The 19683-nt window shown below is 43.7% G+C and overlaps 2 protein-coding genes across 2 annotated transcripts; both read left to right on the top strand.

The window, feature by feature from the left end:
• The first annotated feature begins 719 nt into the window (after positions 1–719).
• On the top strand, positions 720–1645 carry LOC123768294 (uncharacterized). The gene is made up of 4 exons (XM_045758757.2): positions 720–845; positions 1086–1149; positions 1239–1300; positions 1414–1645. Exons 1-4 carry the CDS (start codon positions 840–842, stop codon positions 1525–1527), a joined length of 246 nt encoding a protein of 81 aa, XP_045614713.2. The 5' UTR covers positions 720–839; the 3' UTR covers positions 1528–1645.
• A 10978-nt stretch (positions 1646–12623) lies between these two features.
• LOC138349499 (waprin-Thr1-like) lies at positions 12624–16673 on the top strand. Its single transcript, XM_045758755.2, has 7 exons — positions 12624–12753; positions 12994–13057; positions 13147–13208; positions 13324–16118; positions 16221–16296; positions 16373–16428; positions 16525–16673. Exons 1-4 carry the CDS (start codon positions 12748–12750, stop codon positions 13435–13437), a joined length of 246 nt encoding a protein of 81 aa, XP_045614711.2. The 5' UTR covers positions 12624–12747; the 3' UTR covers positions 13438–16118; positions 16221–16296; positions 16373–16428; positions 16525–16673.
• Positions 16674–19683: the final 3010 nt, after the last annotated feature.

Genomic DNA, 19683 nt, shown 5'->3' with positions numbered 1-19683 from the left:
TGCCGACCGCTGGTAACGAGCCTAATTACTGTAATGAATGATAAGTTTGAGGACGTGATGGGTAAAATGCACAACGGGAATAATCAAGACATGAACGTTCTAGTCTTGGGTAGTATAAAAGTAATTTACTATAAGCGTTTAAATATAATTTACAAGCGTTATAAGTGGGTAATATGGTCGTAATACAAATGCCAGCGGAGACAATTACATAATCCTAGCGTCGGCGCTCTATTTTATAATGGTAAGTGATGCAGTAGGCTGCAGCTTCCAATGCTTAACAAGCGCCCTTAAATGATTCTGCAACAAACCTGAACAGAACATTACTGCTGCGGGTGTGGAGGGAGATCCGTGTCTCTCCCTCCACCGTGTACATTTATGTATGTGAATTCTTAATGGATAAATAATTGAGCAGCATGTATACATATTAATTATTAATTCTATATGCAGTACATGAATATACCAGTTTCCCACCAGAAAATAATGCATTTTGGCAGGCGATTGGCCTGCCTAAATGCAGGAAGGTGCTGCCTTAAACTTGTTCATTTATTACTAATATTTGTTTGTCAGTAACATTGGTTCTGTTGTGTTAACCTTCACTCGACCCCAATGACTTCTGTGACTAGGGAGGAGTGGAGGGCGTGAGATAATCTTGGAATAATTAATGGGAAAAGTTTGTTGTGTTGATTTAGGGGCGACGACGATCGTGGGATCGGATGCGCCCGAAAAGTTTGTTTGAGGAAGGAGGGAGGGGCTTGTGTCGTCATATATAACCAGGAGCGCTGAGCTTCCACACACCAGTCGCCTCACAACTTCGTTGGTTTCAGATCTTGTTCACTTCAATGATGGTAAGTAAAGTGATTTGTCTTGTTTAGTGCTTCACTGTATTGCTTGTTGTGGTTCAGCAGCGCATATAGAAGTGTTCATTGCTTCAGTATAAGTTTACTTCTGAGCATAGCATTAAGTATACTTGTTGGTTGGTTAATAAGATTGTAATGACTTTAATAACCCATTAAAAACTGATCATGCCTAAAGTCAAACACGAAGCCAATCTTTAGTTTACATTGTGTACAATTTTTCTTTTCAAGTTTCGTCTGCTGGTGTTGACGGCTCTGGTGTGTGTGGTGATTGGCATACCTCAAGGATTTGGAGGTATGTATAAACTACCACACTTTAAAGCAATTACCATCTTAACAACAACTTTGAAAATTGGTTTCAACCAATGTCTTCTATATCCACAGGGCATGCTCGTTCCTGCCCACTTGATGGCCGGCTCTGCCCTCCCAACCCTCAGCCACCCCAGGTATGGTCTCTTCAACTACACTAGTTTTAAGCCTTTAATTTTATAACCCAGAAATCCTGAGATTTGAAACGTAAATTCTAGAATGTTTTTAACATTCTCTTCTAACATTTCAGGGTCGCCTGTGTCAACGTGACAGTGACTGTGGCCTTATCGAGCGTTGTTGCAAGGATTTCTGTCACCCTCGCAGTACTTGCAAGCGGGCAGTGTCAACGACTCGTTTCGGCTAATTAATAACATGCCTTCAACAAGTCTTAGGGAGGGGGGGTAGAAATAGCCTAAGCTACTCTATCCCTTTGAGATGTATTTCTTTCTTGTCTCAATAAACATAATTGAACTTCAAGTGTATAGCATGTATTATTAAAGCAGGTCATCAAATGTTTGCATCCATAACCTTTACTCTTAAAATGACTCTATATCGGCTTTCACTCGTCTCTCACAGCCTGTAAATTGGTCCGGCGGGCACTTGATGCTCAAGACTGTGAAGTGATCCCCATTGGAGCTAGAACTGGAACGGACTATCAAATGAGCAATCAAATACTAACAAACTATGAGACGAAGTGATGGTAGCTAAACATTTGTAATAACTTTTATTACAATAATGGTTAAGCAGAATTACATTAAGGGATTCGGCCGCCAGAGGTCGCCGTGTGAGGGTGTGGTGTACGCCTCTCTCAGTGCTGCCCCAACTGTTGTGGTGTCGGGCCGGGGGGCGCAGCCCTCCGGCTGTTTTGCGTCTGCGCCATGGGGACCCTCCTTCCCCCTATTCGTTGTATGGAGACTATAGGCCTGGAGTTATCTGGCCGAGCGACGTATCTTGCGATGGAAATAATTCTGTTGGATATGCTCTGCGTTCGAGGATCTGATGTATTTGGTATGCAGCTGCTAACGACCCACCGATCACTTGTCGAGTTCCACTCCCAGGCTGTCTATCGTGATATCGTGGACCAGTATGATGGGCGTTTGTTTACCTTCCAGGTTGACGGTGGTATCGTCACTGTCTCGGAGCGCTGTTGCGCCTTCACGTATGTGGCACTGCATGGGGTCCCGTTTGAATTTACTGAAGTAATTATCAAAAGAAGGCACTAAACCGGGAAGGCTATGTAGCATCATCAAATGTGCGGAATTATCAGAGGGCTCTAAATATCACCAAAGATGCCGATACGAGAACAGAAACGCATAAGGCGAATGATATCAAAAGTATCCCGATTCACCAAGAATTCTATCGCGGGACAAACGACCGCGGGGGACGGTCGGAAAGCAAGACACACGCTCGTCTTAGAAGTCAGGACATTCAACAAGAATATGCACGACTGTAAGAGGGACAACGCAATTTGGACAATAAGGAGCAGGGCGGCGCTCCATTAAGTGACTGGGAGTTAAGCGAGTATGGCCAATAAGCAACCTCGTCAGAGCCGTTTCCCATCGCCGGTTACGGTGGTGGTAGGACGGCCATGAGGACACACTACCTTTAAGAGTATGCAGTTTGTTACCAGTAACAGAAGACCAACAACCCTGCCAACGGGCGAGGATGGAGGAATGAATAGCTGGGTAAAAGTCAGAATAAGGAATACCTTTACGGGAGATGGAACAAGAACAGACAGCTTCCCTAGCGGCAGCATCCACACGCTCATTTAAAGACACGCCAATATTGCTGGGAACCCAGCAAAACTCAATAAATTTCCAATAAATTTAAATTTATTGGAAATAAGAAACAGCCAATGCTGAATCTCGACGTCAACTGGATGGACCGGATTAAAGAACCCGAGAGCCATGACGGCACTAAGAGAGTCAACAACAACTACAAAGGAAGATTGACAACGAGAAAGCAGGAGACAAAGAGCATAGAGAATAGCATAAAGTTCAGTTGTGAAGATGCTAGTCTCCGGTGATAGGCGACACATATAAGTGCTGTCAGGAAAAAACAACAGCCCACACCATCCGCAGACTTAGACCCATCGGTGAAGATGGAAACGGAGTGGGAGTGCGAAGAAAAGTGCTCAAGAAAAAGGCGTTTCAGAACCGTAGGAGGGGTGGTGGGGTTTTACCTCGCCGGTGGCGGGGTAAAAGATTTGGTGATGTGGGTTAAGGCTGTACAAAACTTCGGAAGGGGGACTCTCCACGGAGGCAAGGAAGGAACACCACGAGGAGAAATATTAGAAACACCAACTGAAAGAATCCTGTAGCGAGATAACCAGACAGAAACCAGATCATGGTTTCGTTGTCGCCTTGAGGGGCATCAAGCGGCGGCCTGTACTAGAGTAGCGGCTGCACCTGTGAACTTGTTTAGGAAGGAGGATTTCCACCATTGGCGGCGCATGACCTGCTTCCTTGTGATGGTGTGAGTGGGGAGGCTTCCCTACTGTTTGCTGACCTGGTGGTGTTACCAGGTTCCTCGGCTTGTGTGCCCGTGAGTACGGGTGGTGGTGTGCGTGATGGGGTGGTTGTGTGTGGGTTCCCCCACAGTTGGCCTCTTCGCTTCAGCAGGCTTCATGGCATCTACTAGATTCTTCTCCTCTGCAGAAGAGTGCATCTCCGCACACTCCCTCGCCTGTGCTGGCACCTTTTCTTCCGCCAGCTCCACATGCCCTGTCTCGGGTTCCGGTGTCCCCTGTGGAATGTGGCCTCATGCCCCATGTCGTCGAGGTTGATGTCCTGCCGGGTCGTGCTTGCCTCGCTGTAGAGCAGGCTGCTGACTGTTCTTCTTCGGTGCCTCTTGCTGGAGGCGACAGCTCCGACGACTAACTACCAGTCTCCAAGCATTCTTGGACGAATAGGAGTGTGTCGCCGCCTCGTGAGTGGGCTGCGGAATGTGTTGATGAGGACTCTTGAGGGCTCTTCCTCTGTGGAGTGCGAGGTTGATATGCAAGGTGCTGATGTGGCTCCGGCGGGTGGCTTCCGTGCCCCCTGTTTTGTCGGTGGAGATCTTGCCGCCTCTCCAGCCTCCACCTTCGTCCTCGGTGTCCTCTGCTCGGGGGCGTCCGCCTCCGCCCGGGTTTCCGCCTGATATAGTGGTTCCGGATTTCATGAGGCACCCGCGGTGTCGTGGGGATGTCTGCCCTACCAGGCGGGAGTGGATGATTTGCGATGCCTATGTTAAGATGTATCCGATGATAGATTACCCCTCACAAGTATGGGTGTTTTGATTATTAGTGTTTTGTTCCTGTTGCACCTGTTTCCTATGTGTTGTGGTGTTTGTGTATGTGTGTGTGTGTAGTTGTGGAGTGGGTGGTTGCATGTGTGTGGTTCAGGTTTGTGTCCCCGGTTCCTGCGCGTTCCGGTTATGTGTTTGCATGCGTGGAGTTGTGTGACCCTTCTGGCTGTGTGTGTCTGATTTGTTTTTCCCGGTCTGTGTGTGTTTAGGTATATAATGTACTTTTCAAGTGCCCGATATTGGATTGTTTTTGGACTTGTTTGTGTTCTTTTCTGTACTTTTTGCTTTCTTCCCATTTGTCTTTATATTCTGTGTCCTGTCCATGGCTCGAGGCTATGTGTTATTTAGTTTTATCCTTCATGTCTATTTCATAGCACACGTCTAATACCTGTGATTAAATCAGCCGCACTACGCTCCCCTATGTTGCCAAACTATACGACAATTTCATGTCGGTGTCAATATTACGAAAAAAATATAATAAATTTTTATATTGAGTTAATTTATGTAAATATCCATTAAATAGGGATAAGTAACATAAGCCTCCCATATCAGCATGACGTCATCAGGCATCTGTCTACCAGCATTATTATTCGCTTAAACGCAGAGTTCCTTTAAACTTATCAATGACAAAAACCTCACGCAGGTAATGCTGAGGTTGGGCTCCAAACCTGCCCGAAAAGATCACTCTTCTGTGCGTATATAAATGTGTAGATATATAACTTTAAATCACTGGCGTAAGCACAACTAGGAGCTCCACAACACAGGTGAACCTTCTAAATATCCTTGTCGCAAGGCCTTGGAGGTATGCACAGTGATTCGCCTGTGGAGCCTAACAAAACGGCTTCAATGCAAAACGTGCTCTGGCAATATTTACTAGAACAGTGTAGTGTTTGAGTTCTGAAATCGTGACTGCTTCCTATATTACGTCCGTGGGCGCAGTCTTCTACAGTAACACTATGGAAGTTACCGTAAAATTTGCAACAAAGATCTCAATGTAAACATCAGGACATTTTGTTGTTGCAGGTAAGGAAGAGGGTTGGAAATAGTGCAGATCCTGCACTTAATTTAGCTGCATAAATACCTTTTTTAAGAAATTCCTGGGGGAGTAACTAGTAAATGGATAATTTAAAGTGAAGGATATTTCTAGTATCAAAAGCTAGTCTGGTGACCTTGCCTGCTTTTGTAATCGCCTAGTTGTGCTGGGGAGGGGGGGGGGCGCCCATTGCAAGCTCTGGCTCTTTGATACGCCTCTAGACTATAAATAAACTATTGGACAGATTATAGCCTATTGGGCTCTAGAAAATGTACATTTAAAACTGTGTAGTCTGTCTTCGTCACTATCTAATGCATTCCATTTAACCTACCAACCCTGAAAAAATTTAAATGGTTGTGGCTCGTTTGGGTACAGTTTCCACCTGTCCCCTTTGCTAGTGTTCCACCCATGCTAAATAGTTTGTCCACCCTCTCAATTCCACTGATAATTTTGTAGGCGTTTATCATGCGCTGTGCTTCGTATCGGTCATGTGAGGCTAACTCTGTTCTCATGGCTTGCGGGAACTACTGAATGTGTGTTGTCGGTTAACTAACTCATATAATTAGTCAACTACAAAAATAAGTATTTTGGATATCTGATGTGATTCATCTGAGATGGTAAATTAGAAATCTAACAATTTGAGTTTTAAATTTGTGTACTTAGTTTCCCAAGTTGAGTATGTTACGAAAGTGTTGGGTAATGCTCATGCTGGGGATTTTTTTTATGTAAGTAAATGGTAATAAAGTAAATTAACTGCTCAACTGTAAGTTGCATAATGTGGATAACGGTAATTAACCTCTGCTGGAAACTAGCCTAATTACATCAACGGTTACAAGAAGCAAGATAACTTTACACGTTATAATGCTTTAACAAGTAAATTAACTTAACACGTGATAATATAACTGATAATTAATGACTACAATAAAGGATAAGTTAACAGCATTTGCCGACCGCTGGTAACGAGCCTAATTACTGTAATGAATGATAAGTTTGAGGACGTGATGGGTAAAATGCACAAGGGGAATAATCAAGATATGAACGTTCTAGTCTTGGGTAGTATAAAAGTAATTTATTATAAGCGTTTAAGTATAATTTACAAGCGTTATAATTGGGTAATATGGTCATAATACAAATGCCAACCGAGACAATTACATAACCCTATAGTCGGTGCTCTATTTTATAATGGTAAGTGATGCAGTAGGCTGCAGCTTCCAATGCTTAACATGAGCCCTTAAATCTCTCTGCGACAAACCTGAACAGAACATTACTGCTGCGGGTGTGGAGGGAGATGCGTGTGTGTGTCCCCCCACCGTATACATTTATGTAAGTGAATTCTTAATGGATAAATGATAGAGCAACATGTATACATTTTAATTATTAATTCTATATGCAGTACATGAATATACCAGTTTCCCACCAGAAAATAATGCATTTTGGCAGCCGATTGGCCTGCCTAAATGCAGGAAGGTGCTGCCTTAAACTTGTTCATTTATTACTAATATTTGTTGTCAGTAACAGAGGTTCTGTTGTCTTAACCTTCACTCGACCCCAATGACTTCTGTGACTAGGGAGAAGGGGAGGGTGTGAGATAATCTTGGCATGATTAATGGGAAAAGTTTGTTTGAAGAGGGAGGGGCTTGTGTCGCCATATATAACCAGGAGCGCTCAGCTTCCATACACCAGTCGCCTCACAACCTCGTTGTTTTCAGATCTTGTTCGCTTCAATGATGGTAAGTAAAGTGATTTGTCTTGTTTAGTGCTTCACTGTATTGCTTGTTGTGGTTCAGCAGCGCATATAGAAGTGTTCATTGCTTCAGTATAAGTTTACTTCTGAGCATAGCATTAAGTATACTTGTTGGTTGGTAAATAAGATTGTAATGACCTTAATAACCCATCAAAAACTGATATGCCTAAAGTTAAACACGAAGCCTATGTTTAGTTTACATTATGTACAATTTTTTCTTTTTCAAGTTTCGTCTGCTGGTGTTGACGGCTCTGGTGTGTGTGGTGATTGGCATACCTCAAGGATTTGGAGGTATGTATAAACTACCACATTTTAAAGCAATTACCATCTTAACAACAACTTTAACAATTGATTTCAACCAATGCCTTCTATATCCACAGGGCATCTTGGTTCCTGCCCATATGATGGCCGGTTCTGTCCTGCCAACCCTAAACCACCCCAGGTACAGTCTTTCTTCAACTCCACTAGTTTTAAGCCTTTAATTTTATAACCCAGAAATCCTGAGATTTGAAACGTAAATTCTAGAATGTTTATAACATTCTCTTCTAACATTTCAGGGTCGCCTGTGTCAACGTGACAGAGACTGTGGCAGTAGCGAGCGTTGTTGCAAGGATTTCTGTCACCCTCTCAGTTCTTGCAAGCGGGTAATGTCAAGTCCTGGTTTCGGCTAATTAATAACATGCATTCAACAAGTTTTAGGGAGGGGGGTAGAAATAGCCTAAGCTACTCTATCCCTTTGAGATGTATTTCTTTCTTGTCTCAATAAACATAATTGAACTTCAACAAGTGTATAGCATGTATTATTAAAGCAGGTCATCAAATATTTGTATCCATAACCTTTACTCTTAAAATGACTCTAAATCGGCTTTCACTAGTGTTTCTCAGCCTGTAAATTGGTCCGGCGAGCACTTGATGCTCAAGACTGTGAAGTGCTCCTCACTGGAGCTAGAACTGGAACGGACTATCAAATGAGCAGTAAAATACTAACAAACTATGAAACGAAGAGATGGTAGCTAAACATTTGTAATAACTTATCACAATAATGGTTAAGCAGGATTACATTAAGGGATTCGGCCGCCAGAGGTCGCCGTTTGAGGGTGTGGTGTACGCCTCTCTCAGTGCTGCCCCAACTGTTGTGGTGTCGGGCCGGGGGGCGCAGTCCTCTGGCTGTTTTGCGTCTGCGCCATGGGGACCCTCCTTCCCCCTATTCGTTGTATGGAGACTATAGGCCTGGAGTTATCTGGCCGAGCGACGTATCTTGCGATGGAAACAATTCTGTTGGATATGCTCTGCGTTCGAGGGTCTGATGTATTTGGTATGCAGCTGCTAACGACCCACCGATCACTTGTCGAGTTCCACTCCCAGGCTGTCTATCGTGATATCGTGGACCAGTATGATGGGCGTTTGTTTACCTTCCAGGTTGACGGTGGTATCGTCACTGTCTCGGACCGCTGCTGCGCCTTCACGTATGTGGCACTGCATGGGGTCCCGTTTCAATTTACTGAAGTAATTATCAAAGAAGGCACCAAACCGGGAAGGCTATGTAGCATCATCAAATGTTCGGAATTATCAGAGGGCTCTAAATATCACCAAAGATGCCGATACGAGAACAGAAACGCATAAGGCGAATGATATCAAAAGTATCCCGATTCACCAAGAATTCTATCGCGGGACAAACGACCGCGGGGGACGGTCGGAAAGCAAGGCACACGCTCGTCTTAGAAGTCATGGCCCGAGAGCCATGACGGCACTAAGAGAGTCAACAACAACTACAAAGGAAGATTGACAACGAGAAAGCAGGAGACAAAGAGCATAGAGAATAGCATAAAGTTCAGTTGTGAAGATGCTAGTCTCCGGTGATAGGCGACACATATAAGTGCTGTCAGGAAAAAACAACAGCCCACACCGTCCGCAGACTTAGACCCATCGGTGAAGATGGAAACGGAGTGGGAGTGCGAAGAAAAGTGCTCAATAAAAAGGCGTTTCAGAACCGTAGGAGGGGTGGTGGGGTTTTACCTCGCCGGTGGCGGGGTAAAAGATTTGGTGATGTGGGTTAAGGCTGTACAAAACTTCGGAAGGGGGACTCTCCACGGAGGCAAGGAAGGAACACCACGAGGAGAAATATTAGAAACACCAACTGAAAGAATCCTGTAGCGAGATATCCAGACAGAAACCAGATCATGGTTTCGTTGTGGCCTTGAGGGGCATCAAGCGGCGGCCTGTACTAGAGTAGCGGCTGGACCTGTGAACTTGTTTAGGAAGGAGGATTTCCACCATTGGCGGCGCATGACCTGCTGCCTTGTGATGGTGTGGGTGGGGAGGCTTCCCTACTGTTTGCTGACCTGGTGGTGTTACCAGGTTCCTCGGCTTGTGTGCCCGTGAGTACGGGTGGTGGTGTGCATGATGGGGTGGTTGTGTGTGGGTTCCCCCACAGTTGGCCTCTTCGCTTCAGCAGGCTTCATGGCATCTACTAGATTCTTCTCCTCTGCAGAAGAGTGCATCTCCGCACACTCCCTCGCCTGTGCTGGCACCTTTTCTTCCGCCAGCTCCACATGCCCTGTCTCGGGTTCCGGTGTCCCGTGGAATGTGGCCTCATGCCCCATGTCGTCGAGGTTGATGTCCTGCCGGGTCGTGCTTGCCTCGCTGTAGAGCAGGCTGCTGACTGTTCTTCTTCGGTGCCTCTTGCTGGAGGTGACAGCTCCGACGACTAACTACCAGTCTCCAAGCATTCTTGGACGAATAGGAGTGTGTCGCCGCCTCGTGAGTGGGCTGCGGAATGTGTTGATGAGGACTCTGAGGGCTCTTCCTCTGTGGAGTGCGAGGTTGATATGCAAGGTGCTGATGTGGCTCCGGCGGGTGGCTTCCGTGCCCCCTGTTTTGTCGGTGGAGATCTTGCCGCCTCTCCAGCCTCCACCTTCGTCCTCGGTGTCCTCTGCTCGGGGGCGTCCGCCTCCGCCCGGGTTTCCGCCTGATATAGTGGTTCCGGATTTCATGAGGCACCCGCGGTGTCGTGGGGATGTCTGCCCTACCAGGCGGGAGTGGATGATTTGCGATGCCTATGTTAAGATGTATCCGATGATAGATTACCCCTCACAAGTATGGGTGTTTTGGTTATCAGTGTTTTGTTCCTGTTGCACCTGTTTCCTATGTGTTGTGGTGTTTGTGTATGTGTGTGTGTGTGTAGTTGTGGAGTGGGTGGTTGCATGTGTGTGGTTCAGGTTTGTGTCCCCGGTTCCTGCGCGTTCAGGTTATGTGTTTGCATGCGTGGAGTTGTGTGACCCTTCTGGCTGTGTGTGTCTGATTTGTTTTTCCCGGTCTGTGTGTGTTTAGGTATATAATGTACTTTTCATGTGCCCGATATTGGATTGTTTTTGGACTTGTTTCTGTGATCTTTCCTGTACTATTTGCTTTCTTCCCATTTGTCTTTATATTCTGTGTTCTGTCCATGGCTCGAGGCTATGTGTTATTTAGTTTTATCCTTCATGTCTATTTCATAGCACACGTCTAATACCTGTGATTAAATCAGCCGCACTACGCTCCCCTATGTTGCCAAACTATACGACAATTTCATGTCGGTGTCAATATTACGAAAAAAATATAATAAATTTTTATACTGAGTTAATTTATATAAATATCCATTAAATAGGGATAAGTAACATAAGCCTCCCATATCAGCATGACGTCATCAGGCATCTGTCTACCAGCATTATTATTCGCTTAAACGCAGAGTTCCCTTAGATTTATCGATGATAAAAACCTCACACAGGTAATGCTGTGAGGTTGGGCTCCAAACCTGCCCGAAAAGATCACTCTTCTGTGCGTATATAAATGTGTAGATATATAACTAAGTTTAAATCTCTGGCGTAAGCACAACTCGGAGCTCCACAACGCAGGTGAACCTTCTAAATATCCTTGGCGCAAGACCTTGGAGGTATGCGCAGTGTCTCGCCTGTGGAGCCTAACAAAACATGGCTTCAATGCAGAACGTGCTCTGACAATATTTACTAGACCAGTGAAGTGTTTGAGTTCTGAAATCGTGACTACTTCCTATATTACGTCCGTGGGCGCAGTCTTCTACAGTAACACTATGGAAGTTACCGTAAAATTTGCAACAAAGATCTCAATGTAAACATCAGGACATTTTGTTGTTGCAGGTAAGGAAGAGGGTTGGAAATAGTGCAGATCCTGCACTTAATTTAGCTGCATAAATACCTTTTTTAAGAAATTCCTGGGGGAGTAACTAGTAAATGGATAATTTAAAGTGAAGGATATTTCTAGTATCAAAAGCTAGTCTGGTGACCTTGCCTGCTTTTGTAATCGCCTAGTTGTGCTTGGGGGGGGGGGGGGGCGCCCATTGCAAGCTCTGGCTCTTTGATACGCCTCTAGACTGTAAATAAACTATTGGACAGATTAGAGCCTATTGGGCTCTAGAAAATATACATTTAAAACTGTGTAGTCTGCTTTCACGTCACTATCTAATGCATTCCATTTAACCTACCGACCCTGACAAAATTTAATGGCTGTGGCTCGTTTGGGTACAGTTTCCACCTGTCCCCTTTTGCTAGTGTTCCACCCATGCTAAATAGTTTGTCCACCCTCTCAATTCCACTGATAATTTTGTAGATTATCACGTGCTGTGCTTCGTATCGGTCATGCGAGGCTAACTCTGTTCTCATGGCTTGAGGGAACTACTGAATGTGTGTTGTCAGCGATGAGTCACATTAACGTGGCTGAAGTATGTTGACCAGATCACACACTAGAACGTGAAGGGACGACGACGTTTCGGTCTGTCCTGGACCATTCTCAAGACTTGAGAATGGTCAAGATATGAACGTTCTAGTCTTGGGTAGTATAAAAGTAATTTATTATAAGCGTTTAAGTATAATTTACAAGCGTTATAATTGGGTAATATGGTCGTAATACAAATGCCAACGGAGACAATTACATAACCCTATCGTCGGTGCTCTATTTTATAATGGTAAGTGATGCAGTAGGCTGCAGCTTCCAATGCTTAACAAGCGCCCTTAAATGATTCTGCAACAAACTTGAACAGAACATTACTGCTGCGGGTGTGGAGGAAGGTCCGTGTGTGTCCCCCCACCGTGTACATTTATGTATGTGAATTCTTAATGGATAAATAATTGAGCAACATGTATACATATTAATTATTAATTCTATATGCAGTACATGAATATACCAGTTTCCCACCAGAAAATAATGCATTTTGGCAGCCGACTGGCCAGCTTAAATGCAGGAAGGTGCTACCTTAAACTTTTTCATTTATTACTAATATTTGTTGTCAGTAACATTGGTTCTGTTGTCTTAACCTTCACTCGACCCCAATGACTTCTGTGACTAGGGAGGAGGGGAGGGTGTGAGATAATCTTGGAATGATTAATGGGAAAAGTTTGTTTAAGGAGGGAGGGAGGGGCTTGTGTCGTCATATATAACCAGGAGCGCTCAGCTTCCACACACCAGTCGCCTCACAACCTCGTTGGTTTCAGATCTTGTTCGCTTCAATGATGGTAAGTAAAATGATTTGTCTTGTTTAGTGCTTCACTGTCTTGCTTGTTGTGGTTCAGCAGCGCATATAGAAGTGTTCATTGCTTCAGTATAAGTTTACTTCTGAGCATAGCATTAAGTATACTTGTTGGTTGGTTAATAAGATTGTAATGACCTTAATAACCCATTAAAAACTGATATGCCTAAAGTCAAACACGACGCCTATGTTTAGTTTACATTATGTACAATTCTTCTTTTTCAAGTTTCGTCTGCTGGTGTTGACGGCTCTGGTGTGTGTGGTGATTGGCATACCTCAAGGATTTGGAGGTATGTATAAACTATCACATTTTAAAGCAATTACCATCTTAACAACAACTTTAACAATTGATTTCAACAAATGTCTTCTATATCCACAGGGCATCTTGGTTCCTGCCCACTTGATGGCCGGCTCTGCCCTCCCGACCCTAAAGCACCCCAGGTACAGTCTTTCTTCAACTCCACTAGTTTTAAGCCTTTAATTTTATAACCCAGAAATCCTGAGATTTCAAACGTAAATTCTAGAATGTTTTTAACATTCTCTTCTAACATTTCAGGGTCGCCTGTGTCAACGTGACAGCGACTGTCACAGGAACGAGCGTTGTTGCAAGGACTTCTGTCACCCTCTCAGTACTTGCAAGCGGACATTGACAAGGCCTGGTCGCGGCTAAATATGCCTTCAACAAGTCTTAGGGGGGTAGAAATAGCCTAAGCTACTCTATCCCTTTGAGATGTATATCTTTCTTGTCTCAATAAACATATTTGAACTTCAACTAGTGTATAGCCTGTATTATTAAAGGTCATCAAATATTTGTATCCATAATTTACTCTTAAAATGATCTCTGAAAGTTTTCCGTCAAGAAAAGTGGTCAAAGAAGGTGATGTTCTTTTTCTCTTGTTCGGAACTCTGTAAATGCTTCACTCACTTCAAATACAAATAATCGCCAACAGAACCTAAACATCTATCCTAACCTAAGCCTAACTATACACATACATTTAATATATAATATTAACTTACATACGAGAACAAACTTTTTTAAGGCACAATACATAGAAGTTGAAACATGTGTCTTTGGAGACGGCCGTGGCTTTAACGGCCTGAGTACAGTTTGTGTATTGATAATCACACGGCACAGGTTAACCCTATTTTCTGCACCTCGCACCCATATATCCTAATCTTCCTAAATTGTTATTTTCACATTGAATTACCCTGAACGCGGCCTGTATACCTAGTACCAGCCAGCCTCTCCCATTGCGTTCTTGTGCCACCTTGGTATTATCTTAACACCTGCAGAGATCCACCAACATCCTCGCTGTTGATGTTTTGTATAAATCAACATGCCTAACCTAAGGGTTAGAGCGTCCGCCTAACCTGGTTGATGGGGTTCTGGGAGTTCTTCTACTGCCCCAAGCCCGGCCCGAGGCCAGACTTGACTTGTGAGAGTTTGGTCCACCAGGCTGTTGCTTGGAGCGGCCCGCAGGCCCACATACCCACCACAGCCCGGTTGGTCCGGCAATACAGTGTTCTCTGATTGTGCCTATGGTACCTCTGCTCTTCACTGGTTCTATTCTGCATTTTCTTCCATATCGTTCACTCCAGTACGTTGTTATTTTACTGTGCAGATTTGGGACCTGTCCCTCCAGTATTTTCCATGTGTGACCCTTAGGTTACCATACCTAACCCTTTGGTTAGGTATGGTATATCGCCTAACCTAACATAGCCCTTCCCTTGACGTCATTAAGGGAATCACTGACTACATCAGATCCACAAACTACGTTGCAAAATCTTGGCAACGACTAGGAAAGGATTAGTCACCCCCCTCACCTTCGTTCTTAGGACTATCAAATTAAGTGACTCACAAACTGTCGTCTCTTCCTCATTTTGAGTCAAAAGAGCATCAAGCTTAAGCCAAATGTCGGCCACAATAGATGTTTTTCCAGCTGGTAACAAACTCGAGACATTGACAACCCGTCGTAGCCTAAAGTGCCGAGATAACATCCAACAGTTAAAAACAGAATCTGGGGAAGCCTGACATCCCACCGGTTTCCTGTCTTTACAAGGCCACTATAGACACCCTATGGGTAAAACCAGCATCACGCTCTCAGTTTGTTGACTCCTCTAAATATGGATCATAATCTTCCTGGCTTTTCCTGGCATCCTCTCGCATCAAGTACATTAAGATCTCTTTTTTTTTTTCTTATCGTGCTCTTTCAATCCCCTTTTTAATCCCAATTCAAAAATCCAATGGAATGAGAATTATATAATAATGGAAACTTCAATAATCATGAACACCATTCCGGGGTATTCGCAAAATTATTTTTTTTTTAATTATATGTTAATGAGCGGCTTAGTAATGCAGTTCTTTTGTTTTGCCGCCATATTTCCTTTACCGCAAGTTAGGAACTAATTCCACCTGACTTCCACTCTTGTATGACTTGATACATGGTATGCAGTGTGTTTCGGGCTTACTATAGCCCGTGCTACTTGGAGAATTTTTTTTCCGAGTAGCTGAATCTAAAACAACATACAGTGTGTGTGTGTGGTATGTATCGATCATCTTGATTGTTACGTGGTATAGAGTGTGTTCTGTGTATTCTTCTTGGACACATTTTATGTATTAAATTACATTAATTCAAGAGACTGCGTGTGGGGGCTAGGCTACTCCCCAACTGACAGACCTTATAATGAACACCTGTGTGTCTAGCTGCCTATCTATTTTGGTTCGTGTCTGTGTGTCTGGCAATACATCTTCAAGGGATAGAGTAGCTTAGGCTATTTCTACCCCCTCCCCCCTCTACTTCAAGTCCCTCAAAGGGCGCACAAATTCAGTGAGTACAAATACACAAATCACAATACAAGAATCCCATTTAACATTGCAGGTTAATATAGTAAGCACAGCATATAAGTGTTAGACTCTTGGGGCAAAATTCTTGTAGCTCCTAAGTATACTAAGTAGGTAGACAGGCAAATAGGTGATAGAAGTAGTCCATACCTCGGTGTATACACACTGAGAGGTAAATTAAAGCTGGGTAATATTTAGGTCTAAAGTACACTTAACAATAGCGTCTTGATTATTGAGGAACCAACTGTGGAGGCCTTAATAACACTTGAAGATTATTAAGACAAAACACTAAACTAAACCAGTTAAAGTGAGTGATGTTGTCAAGGCATAATTAACATTCGAACAACCTCCCTTCACCTTAGTGTTCGAGGAGGGGGGGAGGGCGTTGGGGTGGGGGGGTGGGAGTCTCCAGGTATATAAGGGGTTGCAGCTGACTCAATCGCCATTCCCACCAGCACCTACGGAACTTGCTTGTTCATTCCCAGTATAACTTTTGTTGCTTAATCATGGTTTGTATTCTGTTTTGGTTATCGTGTTAATGATGTTTTTTTATGTTTCTTGATACAAAGTTTCTATTGCGTGTAGTTAACGCGTGGTTCTCACTCCTCAAGTTGCGGCTGCTGGTGTTGGTGAGTGCGGTGGTCCTGGTGGTCGGCGCCCCGGAAGAACACACCCACAGGGACGACAGTATGTAGAATTCCTGGCTTTAATTTGGTTTAAATATCTAGTGTTGATAATTTTGATTAATAAAACTTATCCTCAGGTCACCATGGTCGCTGCCCACCCAATATAATCACCTGTAGACGTCCTCACGGACAGGTAAGATTTCTTTACTCTTCTGAACTTTTTCGGTAAAATGCTTCACTTTATTATTCTTTAAGGCATTTGTAAACAAATCGTCTTCTACCCCCGTAGCCGCCGCAGGAACACCGGTGTTTCCACGACAGTGAGTGTGGCCACAACCAGCGCTGCTGCCCCGACGCTTGTCTCCACTACAACACCTGTAAACACGCAGTGTAACACTATTTAGTCTATAAAATAATTAAATTGACTGAAGATTTGAATTTCTATTTTGTATCCCCGGCAACGATATTATACAATGTCTAGATAGTAAGAAAGTCGTCATAACTTGCATAATACCTCATCTTGGCTGCAAGGTCCGCAGGCAGCTGAACTGCGCCACACACTTGGGTGGCCTTTCCTCTTGTCCGTCTTTTTTCTTCCTGGAACATAACCCACCTCTGGGGAGGAATTGACATTTATCTATTTTAAATAGTAACTTTAATTTTTTTTTTAAACGGCAAGCCGTTTGTTATAGACTGTATTACGTATAATTCTCAATAATATATCTGGTGACTCTAATGGTGACATGCGGTAATATAAACATATCTACTTGGTAAATTTCCACTATATACTTGTGTTCATTTGTATGCAACAAATATTCTGCATAATACATTAAATATTACTCCCACTTGATGATACAAAAAAACACAATTTCCACTCGGTGAGGAAAGATGGATTGGGGGGATTCGGGCTTGGTTTACTTTACTTAACAGGCCTGGACCAACCGGGCTGTGGTGAGCCTATGGGCCGCTCAAAGCGAGAGCCTTGTGGACCAAACTCTTAAGTCAAGCCTGGCCTCGGGGCCGGACTTGGAGTAGAACCCCCAGAACCCTGTCAACCAGGTATCGGGCACTGCCAATCGCGACTTGGGCGTCTTTTATACTCTTCTTCATAAGCCATGTCTAGCCATGAAGCCTTCCCCCTCCCCCACTTTTCCTCCCATTTGCGGGTAAAGATTTCTACTTTATCTACCTAGTACCCTGTATATCTACTTGCCGGTTACGAACCAGAGTCAATTGTATAAAGCCTCCGACCGTCCCTCGCGGTCACCTGTCCCTCAATAGAATTCTTGGTGACTCTGAAACTTTTGATATCTTTCGCCTTTATGCGTTTTTGTTCTCGTATTGGCATCCTTGGTGATATTTAGCGCCCTCTGATTATTCTGCGCATTTGGTGGTGCTACATAGCCTTCCTGGTTTGGTGCCTTTTAATAATTAGGTCATGAATGGGCTTTACACAAAGCCGGCATGTTCCATCACTGGGTATAGGTTCGCTCCTGGAACATTAGAGCGTTCCGAACAGATGGCGATCGTGGTTCTCTCTCGTCCTGGGACCAGAGTATCGCCGCAGGTCGACCGTCCGACGTTCTGACTGGCGGATCCACCGACTGCAGCACTGATAGATTATTGGAGATTTGTAATAACCCCGTCCTCGACTAGTCCATTACATCCAGCGGTCGACCACACAGACGCATTCATAAATTTTAACATACTGTTCATTCAAAACAGGAATGTTCTCAAATGTAAATTATGATAGTATATTGTGCATATATAGGCTTAGGTGTTTTAGGTTCTGTTGGCGATTATTTGTATTTAAAGTACGTGGGGTGAAGCATTTACAGCTTTGTGGTTCGAACAAAATTCAGGACATTAGGAGGTAATGTAGGCACGTAGTTAGGACAACGAGGTAATCACATCTAGAGCTGAATTATCCTGAAGGCGACGAAGTGGAGGAAACGCAAGCTGTAAGTCCTGTACTGCGCAAAGGGCTTGAGTCGGCCGAGTATCAAAATGCAGTGAACGTGTAGATGAATCTGATGACAGAGCAGCTGTCGTGGGCGTAGGACAAGCAGTGCCCTGGCAGCGACGGAGAGTCGGCAGGACAAGCTGTAGATCCAACATGATGTAATCATTGATGAGGCTCAGATGAGTGAGTAACGATCGTGGAGCAGCAAGCCGTAGTAGATGAAAATGCAGAGATGGACGCGATGAAAATCATAGCTGTGGCGAGGGTGTTGGCAGTGTTCCATCACAGCAAACAGTAGCAGTAGAGGTCCAGTGAGAGTCCTTGTTGTAGTCCATCGTGGCTGGGTATCGTCGAAACACTCTGGGGTCACCAATGTAACGATTCTATTGTTACGTAAAGTATGGTGACAAATAAACACAGACACTAAGATACTATATATATATTTGGTCGAATATACAGAAGTACACAGGTGATACTTTGGTGTGAGTTGAGCGCACTGAGTGTCGGTACAGTATCTCGCAAGTGTCTGCTCTAGACCACACTTGAAAGTAGACTCTGGTTAATGTTTGCTATTCTGCTGCTTATATGCCCGGGCAACGCCTCACCTCATTCATCTCCGAAGGTTGACGGGAATATTAACAATGCATTTGGAGCGAGTATATTATTGGGATAATCTACTCGCTACAGTTCCTTTATTATGCCCCAATTACTCATCCCTTGAGCGGTAGTTAAACTGAACCCAAATTTAAAAAAAAAGTTCCTTTTGCTAAGCAAGCTACAGTCTTGATAAGTCAGATATATTGTTTAACACATTTCTCAACAATGAAGTCAGTTTTATCAAGCTAACATATCCTAACACAACGAGTGAGAGTATTAACTGGTCTAATTATTTTATTAGACCAGTATATATTATTAGATTATACTGGTATAATTATATATGTATGTATGTATGTGTGTGTGTGTGTACATGTGTATACAACATTAATAATTTTGTAACTAGCGTCAAACATTGTTATTTGCTTAGCTAAACGAACTAGAGGGTTCAGTTCCTGAACCGATTATGTGCCTCTGTAATCCTTTACACCACCGCCCACGGGATGGGTATGGGGTGCATAATAAAGAAAGAAATAGAAGAAATTGAAATTGCATAATACGGTTATTGACATTCAATAATAGTAAGATAAAGCAATGAGGACCAAATGGGAGACCAGTGATCAGATGAATATTATAGGCTCAAGGGTAGCCTTCTCTTCTTCTATATAAATGAAAAAATAAATTCGTTTGTTTAATTCTAATGCTTGTAGGCGAGAACAGTTGTGAACGCCAGCTAGCGCACAAGTACGTGAGCGCCCAAAATACTTTTACACAAAAGACATGTACAGACAGGCGTGTGGCTTCTGACTTCTTTTTTATTGATTAATATTAAATATTAGGCGCTTACCTATAATAGTTATCATTTTATACAAGTATAACTCTCACATAATA

This window comes from Procambarus clarkii, chromosome 59, assembly GCF_040958095.1.
Source record: "Procambarus clarkii isolate CNS0578487 chromosome 59, FALCON_Pclarkii_2.0, whole genome shotgun sequence".
Classification (NCBI taxonomy): Eukaryota; Metazoa; Arthropoda; class Malacostraca; order Decapoda; family Cambaridae; genus Procambarus; species Procambarus clarkii.
Note: the sequence above shows the minus strand (reverse complement) of the source record. Positions and strands in the feature narration are given on the sequence as shown.

Excerpts from the sequence above, each read along its gene's own strand:
- LOC123768294 (XM_045758757.2), top strand. Across the intron at positions 1,150-1,238 it reads CATACCTCAAGGATTTGGAG|GGCATGCTCGTTCCTGCCCA; the intron begins GTATGTATAAAC and ends CTATATCCACAG. Across the intron at positions 1,301-1,413 it reads CCAACCCTCAGCCACCCCAG|GGTCGCCTGTGTCAACGTGA; the intron begins GTATGGTCTCTT and ends CTAACATTTCAG.
- LOC138349499 (XM_045758755.2), top strand. Across the intron at positions 13,058-13,146 it reads CATACCTCAAGGATTTGGAG|GGCATCTTGGTTCCTGCCCA; the intron begins GTATGTATAAAC and ends CTATATCCACAG. Across the intron at positions 13,209-13,323 it reads CCGACCCTAAAGCACCCCAG|GGTCGCCTGTGTCAACGTGA; the intron begins GTACAGTCTTTC and ends CTAACATTTCAG.